At 40.2% G+C, this 18,081-nt stretch overlaps 1 protein-coding gene across 19 annotated transcripts in view; it reads right to left on the bottom strand.

Annotated features, from left to right (window-relative positions):
* The window catches only part of ABLIM1 (actin binding LIM protein 1), a 193,620-nt gene that overhangs the window by 24,884 nt on the left and 150,655 nt on the right, over positions 1–18,081 (bottom strand). For 10 of the 19 annotated variants that reach the window (XM_048310614.1, XM_048310609.1, XM_048310615.1 and 7 more), the window contains exons 10-14: positions 16,991–17,038; positions 12,709–12,786; positions 10,463–10,618; positions 5,689–5,724; positions 4,222–4,351 (exon numbers count right to left, since the gene is read on the bottom strand). In XM_048310614.1, the coding sequence (XP_048166571.1) occupies positions 4,222–4,351; positions 5,689–5,724; positions 10,463–10,618; positions 12,709–12,786; positions 16,991–17,038 (448 nt within the window). The remainder of the gene's footprint in view (positions 1–4,221; positions 4,352–5,688; positions 5,725–10,462; positions 10,619–12,708; positions 12,787–16,990; positions 17,039–18,081) is intronic. The other 9 variants (XM_048310602.1, XM_048310611.1, XM_048310612.1 and 6 more) reach the window with 3 other exon arrangements.

Here is an 18,081-nt window from a genome sequence, read left to right as displayed (position 1 = left end):
GTTGTATGAAAACACACTGAAACTGGTCTAAATGTCTGTCTTTCTGACTTGAGCATACAAAAAACCACAGGTGTAATGTGCCACATGACACTTCAGTTATCATTATGCTGCTGGGAAATCATGTCCCTTTACCAAAGCAGTTGAGACACCATCTGTATTTTCTGACTCTTAAAGGAAAAAAACCCCAAAATTATAGTTTTGTGAAATCTTTCTTACAAAACAACATCAAGTTCACCTTCTTGCTAAAAGTACAAGCGAGAAAGGCTGAGTCAGTAAAAAGATCACATGGTGCCTCTTCTGTCACAGTGATATGTATTCGAGCTTTCAGGAGCTTTGCTGAGTAATGACACATAAATGATGTCCAGGCCTTCAGAAAACTGAGGATTCTTACAACATCTTCCAGGACATATCTGATAAAAACCATACCCACCCCTCTGTCTACAGCACTTGAAATCCCACTTGGCCTTTTTTACCAATAACTGAAAAAAATACCTGATCTACATGCCAGGTGATTCTTTGAAATCTGAAAACAATAAGCATGGATTTCCAATAGTTCTTCTCATTTCTCTGTTGAAGAAGCTATTTTCTCAACAGAAAAAGAATGAAAATGCCACTTGAAAGAGTGTGAGCATTAATTTGGATTTACAGCAAAGAAATGTTGAAATTGCAAGGACTATGAATTAACTGCATGCTGAAATGAGCAGTATATCTATTTTTAAGGGTCCCAATCTTTTTAAGTGAGATTTTTTTTTAAAACAGTGACATAGCAGGAAAGTGGACAGTGCAGATTATCAAAAATCATCTAAAAAAGGCAAGAATATAAAATTAGTATTGGTGATCTGAATGCTTAAAGAGCCATGATGTTGAGATCTATTAACATTTCTTGAAATTTCATGGCAACAACTTTCTTGCAACTGATTTTGATTATCTCCAGATTATCTACATTAATCAATGGTGCCAGATTGTGATCTATGTTCAATTTACTCAGCTCTCTCTTTTTGAGCTCTTGCAGGTGATATAATCTATGACCTTCTCCCCAAGAGAAGAGACGGCCCAGCCAAGTGCTACAACAGAAATCAAACATTCACAAAAAGCAAGAAACAAAACTAAAAGCTCATTGAGCTAAGTGAGTTCCTTGAAGAGACACAGTGAAAGAATAATCCTCCTCCAAATCAAACCATGGAAAATAAAAGATTGAAAAAAGGACCAGATCCTCAAATAATGTAAATCCTTGCAATGCTACTGCTTTCAGCAGAGCCTGCCAATTTGCATTAGTTGAGGAGAGGCCTAGAGATTTTAATTTTACTTTGTTCAGCCCTAATTATTGCCAATATGAATAACAAAGATTAACTTCCTTGTTGCCATTGATCTTTATATCATCTCTTTTTTTTCTTCTCCGTATTTTTGATCACCTTGTTCTCATTCAGGCAATACTGTAATCAATTTTTTCAATGCATGCTTTAAGAACATGGCAGTAATTAAATTTGATAAGCTAACTGCTGGAGGGATTGTTGTGTACTCCTTTAGAAAGAAGCTAAATTAGGCACATGCAGGTTCTAGGCAATAAATGACAATGCTTTTCTGTGTGTTTCTACCAGGTAAATGCTTGGTGACTCTTCAACTAGGGCCCTTAGAAATGACATATTTCCTCCAGAAAAAAGGACATTATGTCTATTCTACTGTAGTTTCGAGTGCAACAGCACATTTCGAGGCATGCTCAGCTACACAGCCATAGGCAACCTCCCGGAGACACGCCTTATCAGCTCTGCCAGAACGCTAACAGATCTCCAGCGTGGAGGATACTCCTTGGAGAGAGGCCTGGCTCCTTACCTTTGACATGGGGGATGAAGTGGTGTCGGAAGGGGGAGTTGGGGCGGGAGTCATGGAGAGCGGGGCCGCGGCTGCTCGTGCGCGGGGGTGCCACGCGCTGCGCACCCAGAGCCAGCAGCTCTGCGGCAGCGGGGAGGCGGGGGGCAGGACAGAACGGAGACAAAGAAAAGCAATAAGAGACAGGCAGGGAAGGAGGCTTCGAAGGAAGGAGAAAAAAAAAGGCATTGAACAATTAGGATTCTGGAAAGAAGGAAGGAGAAGAAAACAGAACGGTTAAAGATGCACCAAAGGGTCCGTAAATGTTAAGACAAAATTACAGGAAGTATTAGAAGAGAGGCTTAGCTTTGAACTGCATCGCTAATTTAGCATAACATCATTGGCTTAATGAGCTTCTGACCTATGCCTTGTTACCAGAAAGTAGCCTGCTACCAGCATGGAAACATCACAAACATTGACGCCCAATTAGTTAAGAAAGCAGCTGGTTTGAAAAGTGCCTGACCAAAAAATGTCAGTCAAGAGGCATGCAAGCTGTTTTCTATTGTTTTAAGACATTCCAAAAATGCTGCCAACATCAGCTAGGGCACCGCGGGAGGAAAAGGCTGCAAACTTTTTCAGAACTTGTAGCACTTGATTTTTGAAGAACCTTATACTGACAACGTCAGTGCAGCAGTTCACTTCTCTCTCAAGGGCTAGCTGGGAGCAAAAAAGAAGTTATCTGGGGCCACTGGGTTTATTCAGAGAGAAATTATTCTTGCAAAATAACGTGGTGAAAAGAAGTGCCATTAGGAGGAAAAAACCGAACATATACAACTGCTATTATTCAACATGAGTAATCACTGTAGGAAAATAATTACCGTAGGAAAATTATTGAAGTAGCTTTAACAGCTACCCCAAAACAGCATAGGAAACATCAAATGATGAATTGTACAGAATTACTTCTGTGTCACGTGAGGATCAGTAACAGGTGAGCCCAAGATGAGATCATCTGAACAGAGGTAAGTTTGAACAAATATCTTCTCAGAAAATCATTCAGGCTATGGACTTTGGAAGATTTTACATTTGGATCCAAACTCTGGCTTGAGCCCATCTGCCCATCACAAGAGTTACATAAACAGAGATTGCTTCTGGGGAAGGTCTTTGACTGAACACAGACAGTAAAACTCAATCACAGTCAAGTCTGGAATAGGGCCTGGATTTGTTCATATGCCTGAGACAACAGATAAAAATGGAAAAATCCCCTCAGAACTGGAGAATCAAGGGACAGAAGTTTGCAGCTTTTTCACGTTTTCAAGTCTCTTTCAGTTTCAGTTGTAACGTCATCTTAAAACACAGTCATGTTGTCAGCACTAAGTATCAGACACAATTTGCTTCTGTCCCACCTCCCTTGGGTCCCTTAAATAAGGCATTCACTGACAGACACAATTGGCTGCTTTCAGCCCACCCCCACTAGGAAACGGCTACAGCATTCAAGTTCCACAGTGGTGGCTCTATTATAAATCTTTAATTTTAAAAATGCAGCTCCTATTGCATATGGGCTTTTGGCATCCCAACTGTTCAGCTGTAATCACCAAGGAAGATGAAACCGTGCGATTGTATCACTTAATTTAAAAATAGATCACAAAGATTTAATTCATTACCATACACAATAAAATCAGTCTTAAAGAGTCTTCAATGAATAGCATTTAGCAATACATTTTTATGCAGTTTGGGTGTGGATGAATAGCTCATTTTCATATCTTGCTTTTATATACATAACCAGTAATTTGGGAGGCACTGGGAACCTGAATGACCTGTACATTTTCTATATTGCACACAGAACTTGTACATCACTGTTAAAAAGTAAAGTTTGTGTTTTCAAGTGTTCCCAGGCAATTGCCTATGGCTTTAATTAAAAAGATACCTTCTGAGTCCATGTCTTAAAAAATTACTAGCAATTTGGAGCATATGGGTGTTTTGCTTCTGAATGTGAGATTCTATGGCTGCACCAAGCTTTAAAGGAATTTTTTCCAAGGGAGTTAGCTTACATTACTAATTTCTGTACAGCAAGCTGTAATTTTTGTTTCCAATATGTGATACTTTTCCCAAATTCCAGAAGGAAGTTTGCGATTCACTGCTGCAAATTCTCCCTTGCTTTCAGAAACATACAAGTATTTTAAAAAGAATTGATTGGAAACAAAACCAGAAGATTTATATTTATGATGCAAGAAACAGCCAGCCTAGTGCAGAAGACTATGTCAATCCAGAACAAGAAAACAGGTAGAAAATGAGACATTAAAATACACAATTTTTCCATCCTAAACTTCTAAGAGAAACAAGTGCTTCACTGCACCACTGAGTGGCATAATACAGAAAGAATATTTTTTCATGTGTTTGTAATGCAGCTGCCCTTACCAGGTCTGTGGAAATGCTGGGGGGAACGTGACATGGTGGGGGTGTAGCTGTGCCGACTGTACACGGGAGAGTTAATGGAGCCCTGGCTGGTAGACCTGTGAATCATGCGGTCCCGAACATCCTGATAGCCCTGCAGGACAGAGGCATCCACTGATAAATGTAAATGCACATTACACATTCTTAGCAGCACTTAACTTCCATGGATCTGAAGGCATCAGCAGAGGCGACTGAAATAGTAACATCCCTTAAGCTTTCAACCTACTTTATTAGCACTGTTCTCCAAGGATCTGCTCCAACCCATTTTTATAGTCAGAGTTCAGTCTTGGAAGGTTCCAACACCACCAGTAATTTCTATTTAACTCTATATAATCCTAGAGTTGCCCACAGTCCCTGACTCCATTATTTAACTCTATATAATCCTAGATTTGCCCACAGTCCCTGACTCCATAAGGGAAGCTGCATCCAGAGTGTGTGTGTCCGGTAGTGACCTGCACAAGACAGATACATGAGCTGGCCATCAGTGAGCTAACCTGGAGACCAGCAAGAATTCAAAAGGTGTAGCACAGAGCTCTCTGTGGCTAAATTTACCATGCGTCACAACCAGCTACATCAGCAGATATTTATATCCAAATCAGATTCCCCGTGCATCTGAAAACATGACACCTCCTTGTATAGCAAAATTCAATTTACTTGGTTTCCTGGGGGTAAAAAAAGTCAGTAAAAGAAACAGACAAAAAACCTCAAAACAGACAACACCTTCACACACACCCCCCCCCCCCCTCCAATCCCCCCCATGAAGCAAACTAAACCAGGACAAAAGGGAAAGGACTGATGTTAATGCATGAAGATTTACAAGAAATTTTATAGTCCCTTAATTTTTTACTAGTAGCAATCAGTACAACTTTTACACTGCAAATAAGCAACATGATAATGCAACGATGATGATTATGCAAGAGCATCTCTTGTATCCTGACAAATGATGTCACAAATGTTTCCTGTTATTATGATGTTCAAATTAACTCCTCTGGCAAAGCAAAACCAAAGCAGACCATAGTTTTGTTTTCTTCAAGACAAAACTGCAAATGTTTCAGTAGCAAACACGGTTTATTATTTAGATGCTTAGAGCAGCATTTTATCTCCTGTAAATCCTGCAGCTCTCGAGATCTGAATCCGCCTGTGCCACACGGAGCAGGAATGTACCAGAAGTGACGCCTGCTGGACACAGGGCTCTGCTTTACAGACAGCAATCAGGAGGAGTGGTAGCTCCACTTTTTGTACAATTGCTCAATAAGGGCTTCATTTTTCCTTCTTAGAAATAATTTTTGTTAAGTTTCAACATCAAGAAAACATGCCTGTGTGGCAAACAGAGATGGATCTGACTGATAACAAACTCAATGCCTGCACTGGCTCGAGGGAATAATTCTAATTACAGTAGGATACTGCCCCCAAAGGTTCCACCAAACTTACTTCTGCAGAAGGGGTAGGTGATAATGTCCTTGGAGACTGCAAAGACATAAAAAATAAGGTTATGAAATCATACCATTGCATATACTGGGACAGAAAAAGGTAATCTAAACATTGCTGCAGATACTCTGATAATGGCAATGTAAAGTGGCAATGCAGAAATTACTGAGGCCATCCCAGCACCGGAACCTGCTTTTTCCACATCGCTCAGGGACTGGTCCATGAATCATTGAAGTTTAAAGTTTCTGGGAGAATCTTTATAAGTGTGAATAATTCAGTCAAGTATCATGCAAGATCATCTTAGCCATCTAATCATTGTGGTAATTAAATCATAGCTGTAAAGATCAAAATCAGAAAGAGTTATTAATTTAACAACCATGCCCGTTATGAAGAAATCTTTAAAATGGAAATCAAAAGTAAATAAACTTAACTCAGAGCTTTGCATGGAAAATCAAAATACAGAATATCTTTCAGGATGAAGCCTGTTTTCCCTCCAATGCGCACACACTGGCAAAAATGTGTTTCTCCCCAAGGCCTTACATGTCATACCCATGCAAAGGAGCACGTAGTCGTCATCAACATTTCTTTGATATAACCTCCTTTAAATCTCTGTGTTGCTCCTTGGTGACATAAGGAGAACAGACAGGAATTACAAGCATGTGTAGTGAAAGAACTGCACAAAGGCCAGTGGGCAGAAATATGCACAATATTATGAAAAGTTTCTGCAACACAGATAGGGAAACTGAGGCAAGAAATACCTTTAGAAGAAACATATGATTATGCATATGCTGATGGTACAAACAACAATAAAGGCTATGTGTAATTACCAGTTATGTGCTCTTTAACCACCAGACAACTTGAAGCTGGGAGAGCAGGATTTAATTATTTCCTTTGTGCACAAAACTTCAATATTATTTGTCATAATAAAATGGGCAAGAGATTATGCTTTTAAATAAGACCACAATTATAGAATGATACAGCTATTAAGATAATATCTCAGAAGCAAAACTGCTGATTCTGGTCTAACTACTACACTAATGTACAACATCAGTAGTGTAAAATGTGCACAGAGTTTCTGGTAATAAATATCCAGCTGGTAAATATCCATACATTTTGGATTGAGACACCATTCACTCTCATGGAGATGGTGACACTGGGAATGCAAAGTATCCAAACAAAGGAGCAATGTTTTTTATTGGATACAGGGCGTCTCCTTTTCATCAAGTTTCCATAATGCTGTTAAAGACTGCTTTTGTTACTTTCCATCAAAGCCTTGGAAAGTCTTTTATATTCGTGTTTTCCTAATTCCTATCATCTAACAGCAGCAGCTGTAAAAACTTTGCTCCACATGAAACATGCCATACACAGTGCTTTGGAACAACTTTCTCTACAAAAACTGAGAGCTAACCTAAAACTCTCAGTATGAATGAAAGAAGCAGATGTTGTGAGGTGCATTCCCACACTTTTTCTACTAGCAATTCATGTGTTACTCTAAATAGATGAATTTCTATCATCTGCTGGGGTTACCTGGATGCTGAGGTAGCAGTTACAGTAAAAGGTGGTCATAGGAATCTAAGACTGGCAAGGCAGCCTAAAAAGCAGCGCGCTGAATCCAGGTATTTTTCCTTTCATGTATTTTTACTCCATCACTAGCTGACATCATCTCACTGCTTTTTGGGAAATGGAACCTCACTCTGCAGCCAAGTTACTGTTTCATCATGCACAGGTGAACTGTCAGATCTCAAACTCTGAGGCTGCCAAGGAATATTTGGTTCTCCGGGTATTTTAAAACCTGGTCTATTACAGACAGCCACACTATGGTCAGTTTGAAACACACTGTGCAGGTGACTGAGAAAGGCAGCTCCATTCCAGAACAGCAAGCCAGTGGAAATACAGTGATGACTCCAGATGGGCAAGGGGAAGGGGAAGGGGAAGGGGGAAAGGAAGAGGAAGAGGGAAAGGAAAAGGAAGGAGAAGGGGACGGGAAAGAGGAAGGGGAAGAGAAAGAGGAAGGGGAAGAGGGCTCGTTCTGACCAAACTTACATAAAATTTTCTACCACAACAGGCTCAATTCTCTATTGCTTTGAGATCTGAGAGTCTGCTTTAATACCTGAAGCCACACAGGTCATTTTGTCATCTGGGGAACTTCTGCTAATTTTTACAGGTGTCATTCTGCAACACAAGTTCCAGCATTTCACCCTGATGCCATTTTAGCTGTCTTTTAACTGAACTACCAGGTGGAATCTCTGCTCCATTTTGAAGCATCCATCATACTTGGAAAAATCCTTTTCTCATTTTATGTCCGTTTGTTTAGAGAAAGGTGTTTAAGAGTGCTTTCAACAAACAGAATACTTGAAATAAAGGACATAGAGGTAAAGTGCTGCTTCTCAATATATACCCAACAAAAGTTGGAGCTGAGAAAAGACGACTTCAGTGCTCATCAGGTTGCTGCTCACAGGGCAGAACTGACAGGTCCTGAAGAACCTGAGTACCTGACAGTTTCTGGAAACTTTCTCACTCTGTTGCGGGCTAGCCTCGGTAGCAGAAAATTAATTTCCAATCTCGTTTGTCTCTTTGGAGGCCGATGGCAGGCGGAGCCAGCCCGCGCTCCCCGCGAGAGGGCGCCGGGACAGCGCGGCTCCAGCGCCGGGATCGAGCCCAGCGGGATCGCGAGTGGGAAACCCGCCCGGGCACTGCCCTGGCCCTGCACTGAGAGCAGCCTCACGCCGGCTCTGCTCACTGCCATGCAGGTTTCTCGCTTTCTGCGGCTAAAGTGTACTGTTCTCTTGTAGCCCATCCCCTAGAATTACGGTTTGTGTCCATCTCTGGATAAAGTTCGGTGCCTCTTGTACCTGTCCCCTTGTACACTCAAAAATCCTTCTCTGCTGAGACTGGGTTGCCTTTTTTTTTTTTTTCTTTTTCTCTTTAAATCATCGTGAGGGGCATTTCTAGTGTACAAGGGTAAACTGAGGGTACCCTTTTATTTAACACCACCACATACACACCTTTTGCAAAGAGAATGCAGGATAAATCACTGTCTGCAAGATTAAACATGTCACCTTCTTTGCTTTTTAAAGATGATGGGGACTGATGTATGTTGTGCCAGGGTTGCTGTCACTTGATTACCACAAAACAAACACAGGGTAAGGGATCAGTCCACCCCAATGGGCTTGTGTTCTCATTAGGGCAAGGGAAGGGACGAGAAACAGATACAAAGAGGTGAGGTAACTTGCCCAAGGTGACAGAAGTCAGCAGCAGCATTGGGTGAAAACCCAAGACCTTCTAAAAAGAAAGTGAGAGCCCCGTCTGTTTCCAGAACAAATTTCTGTAGTCACTGGAAATTAACTGAATTTAATGCAGGTGAAAATACAGTGTAAGAAAATCCCAAAGGCTTTTGCTTATTCCCAGAACAAGCATAAAAGCAGACAACTTACACCATATTGCTTTATCAGCTTCCAACATGCTTCCTTGTCAGTAAGAAGCTTCCCTTTAAGGATTAACAAATGGTTCACTTTCTCTAGTGAGATTAGCTCCCTCTGTGTGACCAACAAGAGACTTGTGTTTGTAGCAGGTTTTGTGGAATGGGTCAGGCCTGTTGGAACTGGTCAGAGGTCACCAATGCATCTCACAGTGGTTTTGAACCAGATGCAAGCTGGATTTGCTACCAACATAAATTGCAGGGGAGAAATTCTGTAATGTTCTGACCTGTTAATCTCTTATTTTATTCCTGAGCTGAATTTTCAATTCATGATTTAAAATAACTCTATAAAACATTAAAGAACAAAGGAGAAAAACTGATGCAGTTCTGACCTGCTGGTGGGCAGAACATTGAGAAGAAAGTAGATTATCAGTCATACTGATCTGGTCATCTACAGACCACTGGTGCCTGAATGATTTGCTGTAATTTTTTTTTCTTCAACTTATCTTCATACTCAATTCAGTTACAGTCAGTAAGGTCACTGAGATTGCAGCAGTAAATCCATTTCCACATCCATTTAGATTTGCATTCAGGAAGGCTGATTCACAGACAGATGGTATTAGATGACAAAACCTGCTTCACAGACTGCACTGGAATCATGTAAATAGTAATTGCACCTATGGAAATTCACCTGAGGAAACTGGGGACCGACAATCTGAAAGATACCTTTATGCACAAGTTTAGAAGAATAAATGACATAGCTTTTTCTTATTGCTGCATGATACAAGAATCCTTAATAAATGCCAGCAGGTTAAAATGTGAGGCAGGTATGTCTATAACATAATTAACCTGCTTTCCCAGGTGGAAGAGCACTTCAGCCTCACACAGTTTTATCCAGTATGTCTGGCAAAGTGCTCTGGTGATATATACTTCCCTTCAGTATCTGTGAGATAAGTATCCTGCTGCTATCTTAGTCCATAGAACATCATGGTATTCCTCCTATTCTCTTGAATAGGAGTGAATATTGGTGCTGCACAGCACAGCAGCACATTGGCTTTTGCCTCACTTTCTGGACTTTGCCATTCCCAAAGATTAGGATACCCCTGGGAGTTACGAGGAAGCACACAGAGATGCAAGCCTGCAAGCCTCCCCCCTGCCATTCCTCTGCTGGTGTCAGTGCAGGTGTCTAATGCTGCAGTTTCACACTGAGGCAGCAGCATGAGCGTTCCCAGTACCCCCAGATCAGACAGACACAAAGCAGTGTGAATAGCAGCAGCAAGGATCTCCAGGAGTGCGATGGGAAGCGGAGCGGGCTCTGGATGCAGTGCACAGCGGAATGAGGTGCTGGTGGGTCATTACCTCTCCAAGACTCTGTCTCTCCTGTCTGTCCTCGTAGGCGGAGGTGTAGAATGGCTCATAAGTAATTAGGTCTGGACGTTCAATGTCATAAATGGCCTTGACTTTGGGAATGGCTGCTAAATCCTTGTAATCAAGGATTTCATTGTCTACTTTTGCCTAAAGGTCAAAGACAGAAGACAAATTAACTTACAAAAATGCACTGGCAATTTCTGTTTTACACAATTTACGATTTTGTGTATTTGTTGTCACACTGTTGCTATGGAAACCCCTTTTAGGCACCCTACATGTGCAGTGAATGCTTCTTGTTCTTCTCCAGCAGGCCTCCTCTACAGCAGCTCACAGTTTTCTCTTCTCTTAGGGAAGAAAGAACATGGCATATATAGATCTATTTACAAAAGTTTCTTATCCCCAGTAGTGAGCTGGAAACTTCAGCTCTGCAAATGACTCATTTTGTGGCCTCAGGCAAGTATTTTCACCTTTCTGCTCTTGTTTTCCCATATGTAAAATGGGTGATAACATCAATTTAGTTTGCAGATTACAGAGATTACAAAAGGATTTCATGCTGAAGACCACAGACATATACTCAATTTATAACTGTGCACACAAGAGGAAACAGAACTTACTGGAAGGAAATAAAAAGACAAGGAGGACTGTCAGGACTGGGTTTCTGAACTCCCAAATGAAATTATTACATTGCATTCCTCACTCATCCTATACCCAAGCTTCTGACTAAAGCATCCATTCCTTACCAGCTATATGGTGCAAGCATGGACTATTTTTTCCAGTAAGACTGCAAGGAGATCTTGACTAGTTAAAAAAAGGAAGTAGGAAATAAATTCCAAAGTCAGCTGCACCCATTAGAGGGAGATAAAAAGAGGTCTTATAATCAGTTTAGATAACTAATATATTTCTTCAGTTACAGAAAGACTTTAAAAGTTATCAGCATGCTTTTTTACCTACCTTACTGAAATACACTGCTGACTAAAAGTGAAAGAAGATACTCAAATTGTTTTCCAACACTTCTACTAGATACCTTATTTATTCATAGTAGATTGCATAAGGGAACTCACATTCAGTTCTGTTCTTGCTGAGTGCTAGCACCTAGTAACTTCAGATTAACATGCATTTGCCTTCCTAAGGTCTCTAACAAACACTGGTCTTGGTGGTTCTTAAGCAATGCCTTAAACTAGAAACAATACAAAACATTTCCTGCTAGAGAAGAAAGGTTTGAAATAGTTAGGACAATCACTGTCTAAAAATAGACTCAAATCTGTTTAGCTTTTAATTACCAGATAAAACAAAATGCCTTAAGCCATTTTAACCTTTAAAATATTTAGGTATATTAATATATGATGTAGTATTTTTACCACGGTCTGTTAATGAGCTGCAAATATGTCTGGATACTCTTAATCCAATATAAATTACTACAGATATTTTTGTAGACCCTGATCTAGGCCACCACGTTGCTCTACAGATGGTGATTTTGAGCAGTAATTAAATTTCATAAACTACAGTTTATGAAGTTGATATTACCCACAGAATGGTAGTTCTCCAGGACGTGCTTTGTCTTTTGATATCTGCAGTGTCAACACTTTCCACATATCAGCTTATTTTTGTGATTGTTGAAATGCACAGAAGAACTAGAGTTTAACTCAGGACGTGAGATTCATAGTTTTGGACATTTTTCCTGCATTATTGTAACTGCCAAATTTCTGTGTTTTACTCTCTATTTTCATCTATATAATCTCAAGGTTATCTATAAAATCAGTGATTCAGCATTATGCTTAATAACAGTTTTGTCCTAAATTAAAAACACCTTTCCTTTCACAACCAAAAAATCTGACTTTCAAAATGGAAAGTGTTGGATCAGGCAGGCTTCTTTCAGTGTAGCTGATCCTGCTCCCCACGTTCCCCAAGCGCAGAGAGCAGAGCTCTCAAAAATTGTGTATCAAAGTGCACAGATCTCCTCACAAAATCCTTACAAAGTTGAATGACCCTTCTGCTCTCTGTCCCTCTTCACACCACCAAGTCACATCAAAAGATTTACTGTACCTTTCCAAGAGAAATGTGACCTGGAAAAGGCCTACCCTGCTCTTCAAATCTTGTAGTTATAAAAGCTACATGGCAACAGTTTTAACAATTTAAGCACTAAAATAAAGCAGCAGTATAAAAGTGATTTATTTCAACATGAGCAGTTCATGTGCAAGCAAAGGCTCAGCAGCTTATTCATCAGAAGGAATACTTACATAGATAGTGTGGCCTGGAGAGCCAGGTATACTGGAACCTGGTCTGGAATAAATGCTTTCTGATGATGTTCTTGTAGGCTGAAAAACAAAAGGGAACTTTTGAGAGCAATCTGAAGCCATTAACGTTGGCAATTTTAAGTGAAGAAATCTGCACACATCTTGAAAATAACTGAATTTAGGAAAAAATGTCAACACAAATGCAAGCATTCTGGCAAATTCCACAATCTTGTGAGGCAAGTGGGCTTTTTTTTTTTTTTTTTTTTTTTTTTTTTTTTTTTTTTTTTTTTTTTTGGTAGGGGAAGGAGTGGTGTGAGAGGGGAAGAGAGTTTTCTAAATCATACAGTGTAAAAGACTAGACTGACAACAATAATGAACAAAATCAAACAGCACCTGCCAGAGACACTGTAGGAGCCATACAAAGAACCATCCAGGATAGTCCTGCTGGTCATTTTAGCAACACATTAGTTCACAAACCACTGTAGGGATCAGCAGTCCAGCAGACAAAACCGTTGTGAGGAGCACAGCACACATGTTATCTCTTTCCACGTGTTCAATCCCTGGATTTCCATTAGGAATGAAATCATCAGAACTGAATTCAGCCTTCCTACGTAGAAGGACCTGAAGTCCTTTGACTGGAGCTGTTCCCTACATCTGCAGCACAACCAAGATGCAGCAGGGAAGTCAAATGTTGGCTGAAATGTCATGGTTCCTCACACTGCAAAAGTCATGATGTTTAATGACAATGTCCTGCAAACCAAAACTCATGAGAACACTCTCACCCCTACAGAGCCAGAGCTGCTCCATTCAGTACATTTTCCAACACTTGTTAGGACTAAATAGACACTGATGCCCTGGAGGAAGTTTTGTGAGAGGAGACAAAATAACTGATGACCAGGATGTGGGGATCCTGAAAACCTGATGCATTTGAAAAGTATTCTATTTGATCAAAAGTCACCCTGGCTGTTTTGAAGATTACTCCTAAACTTGGCACGCAGCAGACACACAAAGGTAGTCAACTATATCCCAGTTGCAACTGAGAAACCATGAACAGTTTTTGCTGCCTCATTGACTGCAAAGAACCAAATCCCATCACAAAGCCTCGTGTTAGCAGGATGACTCTGATGACACCAGCGCAGTGGGATACTTCCAAGTCACTTAAAATTAAATCCTGGTAACAGTCCTTACCTCATCAGCTTGTGACATTAGGCCCCCTGGACGAAGGGACCTTCAGGCACACCTGAAGAGAAACTTGACAGCCTGGCTCACTATTTCTTAGGAAATACTGGAATGAACACAAAAAGGCTACTGGACCTATCTAATCTCTCAGCATACATTTCCTGAAGAACCCTTCAACTGACCCCAGAGACTTTCTACTTTTAATTTCAAACCCAGAGAAGCTATTGGAACCATCTGTAATTAAAATGCTGAAAACTAGTCATGGATCATACAGCGGGCTTTCTCTGACTTCGCTTTCGAAAATGAAGTCACCACATTCAGGGAGAATCAGAGAAACAAAAGGCTTCAAATATGTTCCACCAAAAAACGTAAGATTCGGATCAAACAGAGAGCAGATGTAGCTGTGGACTGACACCTTCACAAATCCTCTCCAGAGCATGTTTGAGAACACTTTCTCAGCTGGACCTTTACATGTTTCTTTGCTTTTCACTCTGTAGCTGCAAATTCCTACATCTCAAAAGGGAACAGAAATTTCTCATCTGCCCTTAAGCTCCTCCCAAACCAAAAAACCCAACAACAAGCACTTGTTTCATGGAAATGTTACAAGAATTGAGCTGGAAAATCTAGCTTCTATTGAGAAACACTTTATTCTCCCTTCTATTCCTCCATTTCACTCTGTTTGAGTGGAGACACATGTCACATGTTGCTGCAGTTACTATGGAAAGCAACTGTTTTCATTACAACATAGGGAACAGTATGAAGTACTTGAGGTACTGTTAGGGGTTTTTCTGTTACCTTTGGCTTTTGGCAGACATACTTTGAGAGTTTAGTCTGCTCAATTTTCCCTGTTGTAGGAAAACAAGTGTTAGAGGCAGTTATGGCTTATTTCCACTTGGCAGGCCCTTTGGATCTTTTATAATTGCCTCAGAAAACAAGGAATTCTTAGTCCTCACTCCAGCTCCTTAGACTTATCTCTTAGTGTCACTGCTAAAAATCTTATCATTTAAGGAAAATTCACTTGCATTTATCACTTCAGTGAATTTATTAGTTAGATACGTTAAGAAGATAGTTTCAGCCATATCCTGATAATAAATTTCTTAGGTGCTCTTAGCCCTGGAGTACAGGAGGAGTTGTCAGATGGACTGGTAAGTTGTAGCACCTGTTCTTCATTTCCTCACTGTGTTTCTGTTCCAAGTTCCTCTTTACCATCCCATTAACAAGGCCATGAGCCAGATATGACACCCTTTAAACCAGTTTTGTATTTTCTGTAACTCTTTCTGCGTACATCAATTTTACCTTCTGCCTATTGCAAAGCTCCCTGCTGCCTGGGCAGGATGCCCTGCTGCCAGCCACGGCCTGAGCACACGCTGCTCCTTTCCTGAGGAGCTGAATCCAAGCAGACCTGGAACTCTGAGGCTCCTCTAGCAGCTCCCAGGCCTGTACCTTGCTTATGTCTAAACATACCCTTGAAGACAGTGCATGGAAAGGACTCGTACATCTACTCTCACCCTTCCTGCCTCACTTTGCCCTATTTCTTATTTTGAGTTACCCAGGCTGTTTCCATCACAGATGGCTCTTTCCTACTCTGCTTCTTCCCATATGGTCTGGAATCCTTCACAGCTTTGCACTTTCCCCTAAAGACAATTGCATTCCACTTAAAAACATTCATGCTGCTTGCTTTAACAAACCAAAGATTCCTTGATATAAGCTGTTCCTCTGGCATACTTTTAGTTGCTATGGTTGGCTCCTCTCCTAAGAGACCTATAATAGCTCCCATTTGAAAATCTGTGACCTGGTATGGCTTTTATTAGATTGAACGTTCCACTTTCATCCCTGACCCTGTGTAACACCATTGTGACTCTGTATCTTAAACAGGTGGCAAGAGACACACCGGAGGTCAAGTTCTCTATTGATGTACCTGCACTGGGGTGTAAATTCCACCTTAGAGGGGAGCTGATCAGAGCACAGCTAAAACAGGAATAGGTATGGCCCTGATGTAACCTTTAACATTGGAGATGCGGAGATAACACGAGAGCATCTCTTTCACACGTTGTTCAAAGAAAACAGGTGAAGAAAAAGGGCACAGTATTTAATATGAATGCAATAATTTAGAGGTATTTAATTCCATCACAATAGTCCTGCGACACTTGTTCTACACTCCCAGCAACAAAACAAGTTAAGCTGCCTTACTTCTTCTGCAAACAGATCTGAAACATTTTTTATATGATTGTTCTTTTCCATGAAGGATTCAAATACAGCTTTATATAAAGCCATCTTTGTGCAGAGAAATTTAAAGGAAATTTCTATGAAGAGCTAATAGTTTTTTTCTTTTCTGGTGGTACATGGCTTCTCCACATTTTCTGACAGTAGAAGAGTCATCGCTTTTTTCCTTTCCTCTTCCCCGCAAATGGATGTAACGGTAGTAAATATATCAATATAGGATGTCTGTACCAAATACAGAAAGTCTATGAAGTATATGAAAAAAAAATCAATAGAAATTGAGTCAAGTAAAATTCATGCATGTCATTAAAGGAGCCAAAGGAAAAAAAAGATCACAAAGCATCTAAAGTATTTGCAAGGCTTCTCAGTATTTCCCACTTTATCACAGACTTCTTATTTTCATGTTTTTGTTCTTCATTCCATGCATTTGCCTTCAACACAAAAGTTCTTTACCAGTTTAATCTGCAGACTGATAGAGGTAATACCAACTGTCATGCTCATCCTCTTAGGTTCACCGTGAATTGAGTGCTCAGTTATCACATCACCCATGCAGATGCCCCAAACTGATTAACTTGGTATTTTAATATTAGACTACAAAGCTTAAGATGTTCATCTGCATTTACCCCTGTTTATCATGTCATCATGCATGGTACATCATCTAAATAAATAACTTCTTAAAAAAATAAAAGAATCCCCACTAGAGCCATTCACATCATCCAGGTGCTGCTACAATGTGGTGGCTCTGGCATTCTCAAGTACAGATGTTCAGCATCATGCTCTGTAAAAACTTACAGGTGCAGGCAACCAGATCAAAACTGATCCCAAGAACATCTGGCCAAATGGATGCACTATCGTTTAACAAAGGCATCGTCACCATTTACAGTACCTGCCTTAATTTTTTGATAGAGTTCATTATGCAAGGCGGTGATAATAGCTGCAGAAGAATGAATATGTTTTCACTTAATAACATTTAACATTAGAGCTTAAGCAAATTCTTTAAACCTCAGAAGCTACTTTAAGTGAAGCATGTTTATAAATAAACTAATAGAAGATTAGGATGGAATTTCTTCTACTGGGCAGACTTTCCAACAGTAAGGGATTTGACTTTCTCAGTACAACACTTGTTACACTGACTATCTGCTGTATCAATTGGGAGGTTTTACAGTTAATTAGGATTCGGAACCAGGGTTCATAAAGTGTGGATTTCCTATGGATTTTTGTAATTTTCAATGGCTGTACAAGACCAAAAAAGCCCCTCAATGTCAGCATTCTTTATGCCTCTCTGCTGGTTTAACTGTACCCTTCTCCTTACAAGAGTGTTTCCTTCAAATGCATGCATTCCTTATTTCTCTGCACTAAGTATGCATCAAGACAAAACTAGTGAAAAGGTTTAGCTCACACTCACACAGACACAGATATTAATAGGTTACAACTAATTTTTCTTTCCTTTCTGGACACAAAGGCCAGAAGGGAGAATGAATTTTCAGCACGTAATGACTGAAGGTATGTTGGTACCAAAAAAACTTCTACAGTACTACTCATGCAAACTAAGCCTTCATCAAGAGCAAGTGGGAAGAACAAGAAAATAAAGTGGGAAGTCCAGAACACACTGAATTCAACACAAGCTTCTCAGAGAATTCAGAGGATTTCACCCAACCATTTTCAAACTACAATTGTCATGTAGATTCAAGGCCCACTTTTATAGCAACACCAATGACAGTACCTTTGTGTCTACTCTGTAGAAAAAGCCTTGAAGCCAAAATCTGCCCTGAGTTACACTTTGTAGAACCAACATGTAAATCTAAACAGAATTTAGCACTGACCAAATTTATGCAAGAGGATATTCATCTCAACCTAAGCTATTTGTATTCTACACAGTCTACAAAGCAAGAAGGAGAACATACCTTTATTTTAATGTGGGCCGCTCCTATTTTGCCCTGCGTATTTTTCCAATACATTGAATAGGATTTGGTTTTT

This window comes from Corvus hawaiiensis, chromosome 8, assembly GCF_020740725.1.
Source record: "Corvus hawaiiensis isolate bCorHaw1 chromosome 8, bCorHaw1.pri.cur, whole genome shotgun sequence".
NCBI lineage: Eukaryota > Metazoa > Chordata > Aves > Passeriformes > Corvidae > Corvus > Corvus hawaiiensis.
The sequence above is the reverse complement of the archived record's forward strand: the minus strand, read 5'-3'. Positions and strand labels throughout refer to the sequence as shown.